This window comes from Pygoscelis adeliae, unplaced genomic scaffold (genome assembly GCF_000699105.1).
Source record: "Pygoscelis adeliae isolate BGI_AS28 unplaced genomic scaffold, ASM69910v1 Scaffold55, whole genome shotgun sequence".
Taxonomy (NCBI): domain Eukaryota; kingdom Metazoa; phylum Chordata; class Aves; order Sphenisciformes; family Spheniscidae; genus Pygoscelis; species Pygoscelis adeliae.
In genome coordinates this window covers 1,307,899-1,317,637 of record NW_008824804.1, presented here as the reverse complement: position 1 = coordinate 1,317,637, position 9,739 = coordinate 1,307,899, and the positions used below count along the sequence as shown (strand labels likewise).

The 9,739-nt window shown below is 46.0% G+C and overlaps 1 protein-coding gene across 1 annotated transcript in view; it reads right to left on the bottom strand.

Moving 5' to 3' along the window:
- The window catches only part of SLC4A4 (solute carrier family 4 (sodium bicarbonate cotransporter), member 4), a 205,913-nt gene extending 201,315 nt beyond the window's left edge, over positions 1–4,598 (bottom strand). Inside the window, exon 1 of the mRNA XM_009324028.1 lies at positions 4,504–4,598. Coding sequence (XP_009322303.1) covers positions 4,504–4,535 — 32 coding nt within the window. The 5' untranslated portion in view covers positions 4,536–4,598. The remainder of the gene's footprint in view (positions 1–4,503) is intronic.
- Between the last annotated feature and the right edge of the window lie 5,141 nt (positions 4,599–9,739).

Below are 9,739 nucleotides of genomic sequence, written 5' to 3'. Positions count from 1 at the left end.
CCTTCTGCTACAGCAGCTTCTGCAAGCTTGGGCAGACGATTCATCACAAAGGAAGGGAGAAGCAACCTGAGCTGAAATCACCCAAAGGCAACGCGCTCCATCTGAAGGCCTTTGGCTAGATACCTTGAGGTATGAAAACCTTCCCGGACCAACCCTGGCAGATATTCTGACCATTGTTCCCAATGCACTTCCCGTAAGGCAACACCAGCGAGTTCAGAGGAACTGCACTGAGGAGAAAGCTACCCACAAGACCTGTTGCTGAAACCACCTATTTAAATACCTCCTGCGGTTACCTCCAGCAGCAGTCCCTAAGACTGCTGCAGCAAGCAGCCCACATCAGAGCAAACCCCTATCTCCTCTCCATGGGAAGGAGGCAATTTGTTGAGCAGAAGTTCAAGGGCAAGGACTGCCTGGTGCTCTGCAAGCCACAGTAAGGGCAGGTAGCGGAGCCTTGTTGTGAAGCACCTCAGAAGCTCTAATCTGCAAGAAAGGCTTAGGGGACCAGGCTGCCACGTACAAGAGAGATGAAGTATGCGATTGGCCTCAGCTTCTACAGGCTTCCAGTAAGCAAAATAAATTCAAGGCATATCGGCTTAAGACTAATAGAAATTAAGGCATTGTATGAAGTAAAAACGTGCAGAAACACTATCTTCTGCCTTACAAACTAATAAACTCAGGCTTCACCTCAACATTTATGTAACAACAGGAGACTACTGTCTTGAGACAACATTCTGTTCTGTGTGCTTTATGGGACTCGGGGCATGACAGAGTATTGACAGGTATGAAGGGACAGCATGTTCTGGTGGAGCATTTGAAGAAAATAGTAGGGCAAGCTTTCATTTTATGCTTACACAACACCAGAATAAATTATTTCCTTTGGAGAATCTCACATATCACTTTATTAATACAAACATACAAGAAACATCTCCATCTCTCAGAGCCTTGAACTTTTCGCCTGCGTTTTCCCCCCACGCTCATGGCCCCACGTCAAAGCTCCCGTCCTTCCCCACCAAGGGAGAGGACATCTTCAAGGCACCTACCAGGTCTTCCTCTGAGACTAGAGTATTTTCTTACAAAGCTATTATGTGCAGTGGAGCGGCAAAGAGTCGCCTTGCAGCGCATGATTTTGTCTTCGTTTTCAGCCTTGTTTCTGGTGGGAAAATGCAGGCCAGGGCACTAACATCCTTTGTTTCTCTGCTGCAGCAGAGACAGCATAATACATGTCTAAGCACCCGTGGTATTACTAGGCCTATTGTGCAACTAGTCCAGGTGCCACCTATGCCCTAGAAGTAGCATTAGCTCAACCCTTTCCCCCCCTGAAATGTATTAACACTTAACCTATATTACAGTGAGAACCCAGAAGGGTGAGGGTCCAAATGTGGTTTCGAAGTGTACGAATGCATAAACAAAGTCTCCACCTGGAGCCTCCGCTTCTGGGACGCCCTCCCTGACGCAATCCAATGGACAAACCGGCTCACAGACAGCCCGGTGGCAGCCAAAGCCAGGGTAAAACAGACAGATAGAAATGTGAGCAAGGACCACACCAGGTTGTGAGCTGATCGCTGGGTTCAACTAGTAAGGCAGGGGAACGGCGCTTGTGTGCCCAGAAACCATCGAGAAATTTCTGAATAACCTCTCCTGTCAGTGCACAGCTGCTTCCCCTTGCCCCTCAATGAGTATTTTACCATTCCCTGCCCAAAAGGAACAGGGACTGTTACTTGGGCCGGGCCAGGGCAGCCTCCTGATCCAGGATGGCAACAGAGGCAGCGAGGACACCGATGCAGCAGAAGTCGGGGGAAACTCTATTCCCATCACTCAGGACAACGTCTTCTGGTCTTTTCCTTCTACTTTGCTGCCTATCTTATTTTGTGAGGTTAAATTCCAACTTCCTTCTCACATCAAGACTTCTTACCGACTTGATGGGGAGATTCCAAGGGATATTAACTGTTGTTTGAAATCACTTCAAAGGACCTTTTTTCCCCTCTTGTATTAATAGCTGGAATGAGGAAATTGCTTTCTATTTCATACATCTGCTCCCCAAGTCTTTGCGCATTTCAAAAAACCCATCTTAAACCAAGCCTGTTTCTATTAAAAGGCTCCTACTCCACACAAGCGCTCACACCCATTCCTTTCCACTTCCACACATATCTGTAGCCCCACGTTCCAACTGGCAGCCAGAGATGCCAGAAATAACCACAAGAAAGGCTGCCGTGAAATCTCCAGCCAAGTTTTGAAAATCCAGGCACTTTACACAAGCATCTATGCTTAGAGTACTTCATCTGAAGTCAACCTGAACTCAGTCCTATAAGGTTTGAGTATCACGGATCAAATACCGAAAAATGTAAACACAATTACTTTTTTTTCTTATATATATAAAAACATGCAGGATAACAGTTGTTCTACAAGCCTGTTAGTGCATACTTCTAACAGCCTGGTGATGTTCCTGCCCCACTGGTACTAGCTAATGGCTGGTTTTCATTTTTTAGCGGTTCTCCTCCCCCTCCTTCACAGTCTATGCTACAGTGATTTTAGAAATTGGGTCAAAATGCAATTACTCCATTCCCATGCTTTGGGGTGGGGAAAGAAAATAAAAGGAGGAAGAATGGTAAGAAGAAATACCATTGGCTGTAAGCCAGCGTTATGCTTCTCGCATTCTCACCTGTGCTGCAGCCTGGAGCAGCCCTGAGCACTCCCACAGCGAGCTGTTGTTTCCCAGCAAGTTGTTTCCCAGCAAGGGCATCAGGGAAGAGCATTCTTTGTCCTAACGCAGGGTTTCCCGGCCAGATCCCAGCCAGCCCTGCCCTCACATCTGTGCTGGAGGATGGGAACAGGCACAAGATGCAGCTGGTGACAGGAGAAAGACCGAGAGAGCGGGGCAGCAGTTCCTGCAGAGGACGGGCTAGGTTTTCTCAACAAGCAGCAGTCGCTGCCCCGTGACTCTCAGTCTCGCAGGGGAAGCTGTAGCAGGCAGCTCAGATCCCCAGAGCTCTCCCCCAGCTCGCCATCCACATCTTTTCCTTTCCTGTGGCATAAGCAATATATCGCAGTGCTTCGGTTCCCGCACTCCACTGAGAAGCGTTCGCTGGTCCCAAACAGCTAGTGGGCCTTCTTGAATCGAGAACTAACCACCAGCTGCTTCCTGTGGGACCTCACTCCTCACTGACTTGCATTTTGCAAAGTCACTCACCTCCTTGTACTAGCAAATTATATTACTTTTGCAGAGATGTCGGCAGACTCCCTGCATTTTTCCTCTCACCCATAAGTTTGCACAAACCCACTATTCATTTACTAATTACAAGAAATCAGCTTTACTAGAGGCATCTGCTTTTGGTGTCATCATCTACCACTTCGGCTGACAAAACCTAAACTGTGCTTTCATGTGTAAACATCTTCCACAGGAGAAGGAAAATATTTGCTGTGTGTTTAGACATGCCCTTATTATTGTCACACTTATAACACAATCTTTCATACCTTATCAAATTGCACATCTTCAGCATGCAGATGGTTTGTGACGACATGTTTAGGAGCCTTTCAAATACGGAAAAGGGAATGACTCAAAGACTTATTTATTCCTCATCTTCCTAACTAGGTCTCTCTGAGAAACACAGAGCCCATTATACGTGTCCCCTGTCTTCCTCTGTCTCTCATTGTTTCTTGTACACGCAGTTATCACAAACCAATTCCCTTTGCTGCTCCGCTCCCGGCTTTGTTTTCCACAATTCTCAGAATACCAGTTCCAACTCTGCAGCATTTGCTGGCTCTGCTCCCAATCAGTAATTGCAGGTTAGAGTTGGGTAGTTATGGCTGCAGATTAAGACCTAAAAACATTCAACAGTTTCCGAGAGATACAGACAGACATACAACCTTTCTTCTCCTAACACCGAACACCATTTATGTTGCTATCACAACATTCCAGGGAGATGTTATGCCACTTACCTTAATGATTTAAACAGATCAAAAAGTTGGCTCAGCAAGAGCATTTGCCACTGACAACAAACCACAAGCCTGATGTTATCCAAGAAGTAACTGTAATATGCTAGTACAGGCTAGACAGATCATACACAGGATAAAACAAATGAATTTTCATTAAATCACTCTGTCATCATCCACCTAGCATCAATTAAGCAAGCAATAACACAAGGCAAAATGGACAGGTTTCCACTGGACGTCTGTATTCTTTCAAATGTGTTGCAGGGCACAGGATTTCACGCCCACTTGAGAAAACCCAAGAGCTTGCTTTCAGAGGACTCTCCAGCTCCTAAGACTGTCTAGAAAGCTCTCCTGCATTACAATAACAGAACCCGGTGCAAAAGACCTTGCACCTGAGAAGAGTCTTATACTGGTCATGTCCAGTTCCATATCACCAGGAAAAAGTCTGTGAAATACCAGGTCTGCCACAGAGGGAAAAGGAAGCGTTAGGATTTCAGACTGGAAATCACTGCATCCCTCCTGAATGATTCTGCTTCTCGGCGCCCAGTCCCAAACAAGGCTGCCCAGACCTACCTCCAGTCCATCCACAGATCCAGCAGTTCCATCGGGTTCCTTTAGCAGGAGGAGAAACGGTGGTTCGCAGCAACTCACCTTCCACATTCACTCTAGCTCAAAGAGAGAGGCAGAGCCCAGCAAACATTGTCCAAGCTCAGAGAAACGCTTTTTAACTTCAGGTCTGTTATCACGTTTACTATGGCCCCCTTCTTCCCTCCCCTCTGCCCCCCCAGTGAAAGGGATCAAAATAGTTGCCCCCTGTGACATTTTGCTTCGTTTGACCAGTCGACTGTGGCAGCGTCTCTGTTAAAGCCGCTGAAAGCCAAGCAAGAGCAGCAATGCCAGCCGCCATCGGGGTGAGCGCTGAAGTAGGGGCAACACCGTGAAAACCTCACCTTTCTGCTGCCAGCAAAGAGACCACGGGGTCCAGAACAAATAGGAATATCCCACTACTACGGTTTGCTTTACATATGCCTTAGGTGTAAGCGGAGCCCTTCACCTAGTGACATTGTAACTAATACGTGTCAGCTATCTGTCTGTGGTCCAAACTGCCCATCTTGGGGCTGACTGGAGCGAGCCTGGCGTTCGCTCCGGCCTCTGGGAGGCTTCCTCCAAGCACCTGACCTGACCCCACTCACCTCATTTAATCCCTTCCCTCACCTATTTCTCCTGGAAACACAGTCCCTCAGCAAGCCAACTACACTTACTTCTATCTAAGCCCGTACCCATGCTCCGGCCGGGGGACCCCACCACCTTACAGCAGCATGCACACACACGTACAACGCAACACAATCATAGTCAGCTTCGGGCTGCCAAGAAGCATAACCAATAACAAATTTTGCCGTGCCGAGAAAGGAGAGCTGCGTCCAGCTCCAGATGAAGACCAGATCACACCTGCCACCAAAAGAGAAAGAAGGGAACAAAGCAGAGCTGGGATGGGGAGCCAGGAGAGTTGAGCTTGCTAGTCCCCTTGCTGAAGGAGGAAGAAGTGCCTTGGAGGTCAGTAATGGCCATCCCACCCACCTGACCCATTCCCCCGCGGTAGCGTGCAGCAGCCAGGCTGCCTCCTCAGGGTCTTCGCACAGGCAAATTGAACAGCAGAGCCCTGCCGGATTTGCCATCCCCCATCCGTCTGCGGCGCTAGATAACCTCATGCCTAAAACCTTCGCATGCTTGTTTCCACGCTAGGAGAAAAGCGGGAAGAGCCTTCACAACCAAGGGACAAGGAGAAGAACAGAGCCTCCTTATTGTCTTGATGTACATAAGCATTGAAGACATTGGCAACCTGTGGGTTCAGCCATGAACTCCACCGTGCTCCTCCCTTACATCCCTTTGCTTACTCTTCACGGCATCTATACTTGCCTTCATCCTGGTTCTGTACCCAAAAGCAAGGACTTGACCACTCGCTCAAAACGCGAGATGTGCCTCCACAAAAATTGTATCACAGACACCAAGATGGAGAAGATGTTCTAGGTATATTAACTCCCCACAGCCAACTCTCTCAGAACACAGAGTACACCGTACTTCCAGTTCTACTTAAATCCATCACATACCTTACTTAGCAGTTACTTCTCCTGGTAGACAAGCAAAGAGAGCACATTTGCCTTCCTTTTCAAGGCAAGCGTATGAGATAAAATACAAAACTCAAAAGCTGTTCCCAAGGAAATCCCTTCTCCCCTCCATCTTGGACACTGCACGTCTTCTGGACAGTATTTCATTTCCAGCGTGAATCAGCTCAGATCGTGTATGGCTGAAGTACACTTTTTTTTCCCCTTTTTCTTTCCTTTTTTTTTTTTTTTTTTTTTTTTTTTTTTTTTTTTTTTTTTTTTTTTTTTTTTTTTTTTTTTTTTTTTTTTTTTTTTTTTTTTTTTTTTTTTTTTTTTTTTTTTTTTTAAAAAAGTTGTTGAAGCACGCGTAGCTGTGGTAACACCACCTTTGATTATAGCATTTGAATATTATTGCGCAGAACTTGCCAGCACCCTGCTTTGACTGAGACCCTGCCGTGCCGTACAAAGACAGACTCAGAGGCAGCCTCTGCTCCAAAATGTTTAATATCTAAGTGGACCAGGCACACAGAGGAGGTGCTATCATCTGTGATTTATAGATGAAGGTACAAAGAAGAATGGACTTAACTCATCTGCAACCTGCAGCGCGGACGGAACAAAACCAGCTTTACCCCCAACTCCAGCGCCTTGCCCATTTTATTCTCATTCCATCGTACCTCCAGACAATGGAAACTCATTATTAGCCTCCAGTCAAGCCTCAGAAGAGGTTTTCCTTCCATAATGAACTCTTCACAACACTTACTTTTTCTTGCTACCTTTTTGCTAGGACTTTTGGAAAACGGGGGAAACAAGTTTTAAAACTTTTTAAAATGTTTTTGATTTAAAGAATGGTAATAAGTGATTGAAATAACATTCAGACCAGCCCGTTAACTGTGCAGTGGAGAAAACTGCCTGGTTTTTTTTGCCCCCAGAAGTTAACCAATGGATAGTTTCTACAGGAAGAGAAAAGTTCAACAGGTCTGAAGGCTATGATACACGGCCTTTTATTTACAAAGCTACCTAATACGTAGATCCCCTAAGCAGTGCCGGAATCAAACAAGGAGATAGCTTTTGTGCTTGCAGCTTCACGTATCTTCCGGGCAGTACCTGACACAGCGAAGTCTTCCTTCTCAGCCTCACAGGGTTCTATCTATCTCCAAGCCTATCGTCTTCTGACCGCTTTCCTTCTCTGTTAAGCTAGTACTTTTGCTGGTTCTCTCTTTTGCAGACAGTCCCAATCCTTCTATTGCCTCATTTCTGCAGTTTGTTAGGCCAGTTGCCATACATGTTCTCAGCCGTTCCAGCTCCCCTTCAAGCCCGGATGCGCAGCTGTAGCCCCCCAGAAGTATGTCTCATCTTCCACAGCCTACTTAGATAAAGTTTATCAGGGTCCTTACGTGTGTCTTGGGTCTAACGCAGCTCTTAACATGCATCCCCTTCCCTCAAGAAGGTTTCTCCCAACCCTACTGCTACACTTTCCCACTTGAAGCTCTCCAGGTAAACTGCCAAACTTATCAACGTAACAGTAAATGAGGACTAGAAGTTGCAATGCCAAAGGACAGCAAGCCTGGTTTTGGGAAGCGTTGCAGCAGAACGAGAACTCCATGGCCACACAGTACAAAGCACCAGACTGCACAAGCTCACCCTACCGATGCAAGCTTTTCAGCATTTTATGGAACAATGTTTATGACTGACTAGATATCATCTATTCCGCCACAGCCAGCTCAGTTACCGTGTGCTCTAATGTATTCTGGTTTACAAAACAGAAACATGGCTGTGTTTTCATACCTGGTCCAAATGAAGTCGGTACTGCCAAGTTATCTGATAATATACAAGTTTGATACACCTGAACACATAACCACAGCCCGATAACTAGCCTGTCAGGTTATTCTGTTTTGTTTTTTTCTTTGGAAAGCTGGAATTAACATTAACTGGAAAGTTACATTAACTTGCACTTAGGAACAAAGCCAAAGCAATACTGCTACCAGTCCAAGAACACCTAATGAAGAATTGAATTGTGTTCAATTCTAACATACAAGAAAAGAGAAGAAGAATGAAAAAACATAGAACAACAACACAGCAGAATATTCAGCAGTTATCTCTCCTCTAAGACATAACAGTTTGTAAGGATTTCGGTACATCGGAAGGAACTTACTGTTGATGTCATTAAAACTCTGTTTGGAAGGGGTAATATTCCAAATTCAGTGTGCAGCCATCACAGAAACCCAGAGAATTGAAAATTCTTCAACTCCATGGAAATTAATACCAGGTAGGGGAGGGTGCTTTAAAACAAACAAAGCTATTTTTAACCGCATATTCAAATGTACATTTCTGGCTTCTACAGCTAGCACGGTTTTCAGACAACTAACAGGGCACACTAAAGCACACTGTGGCATTGAATGCCTGAGATGTGCCTTTAAACATAAATTGCAGAAGGAGATACAAAGGTTAAATGAAAGCCAATTCCTCCTCTTGAGAGCCTGCTTCGCAGCACAGGACATACAAAACCTGCCCCTGCTGAGGCAGGGCATACACCGAGTGCCAGGGAATAGATGTAAGGCTGCGGCAGGAATACACTCCAGAGGAGGCGGTCGATCACAAAAAGATGTGTTTGAAAGCCCAGGTAGAACTGCTTACATAGCAGTTCACCCGCCCTGCCTTTGGTAAATTTAAGACGCTGCTACCAGTTTCTCTTCCTTGTCTGCAAGTGACAAGAAGAGAAGAGGCACCTCCTTTTCAGAGGCACCCAAGTAGGCTCCCCCAACTCAGCTGCCTGGGTTCAGCAACAGCAGATGCCAGGAAAAGCAGCCCTCAGCCTCTCTCTTGGTTACTCCCTTTGAGAATTGCTTCTTTCTACTCCTTTCAACATCAGCAGTCCATCACTCCCATCCTGCAGAGAGGCCAAAAAACTGGAGACGAGAGCGGGTAGTTCCCACCCAGAGGCCTGCCCAGTCCCTAAGACCGAGCAATGCTAGCCTCCAGTCCACACTCGGTGCCCAGTTCTGCGCTCCTTTCTCCAGGGCCCTCTTTGGGAAGAGGGGAGGAAGCCGTTTGCACCACCCCGTCTTGCCAAGCCTCTGGGCACCCTACCAGACGGCTTCGGACCTCTCTCACAGGCATGACAGGCTGGAGTCAGATCACTGCTCAGGCCAGCTCCATCCCAATCTACTAGCTTTCACCGCATGTCACTATCACCCTCTAAATCTGTACTAAAAACATGAGGAAGCAGAACATTCTCTTGGAAAAGACCCAGTTCAGTCCCAAACATAGTTGTTCAGAGTTGTTTCAAAAAGAAAAAAAAAAGAAAAAAAAAAATCTGTTTCATCTGTTGTAACTGTTGAGGTAGCAGTGAGAATCTCTTTAAAATGCACTACTACATCCACGTGTTATAGAATTACTGAAGTCTGTTATAAAATTACAAGTCTGAAGACTTGTACCATGCACTTGCTGAACATATTTTATTCATCTGATTTTTGGTCAGTATTAAGGGAAGGATTGTCCAGAGCTCTAAAGAGGACCTGTCACCATTCCTTTTTTTTAATTTAAAGTGACTTTGAAGGATGCTGAGTTTGACTATTAGAGATGACTCAGAGACCCCCACGGAGTCCCACCACAGCAGTAAAGAAGATACGAAGGAAGCAATCGGGAGGATAGAAAGCAGGGATATAAGGCCCCACAATTAATACTGGTGAGGAAAGGAGGGGAAAATG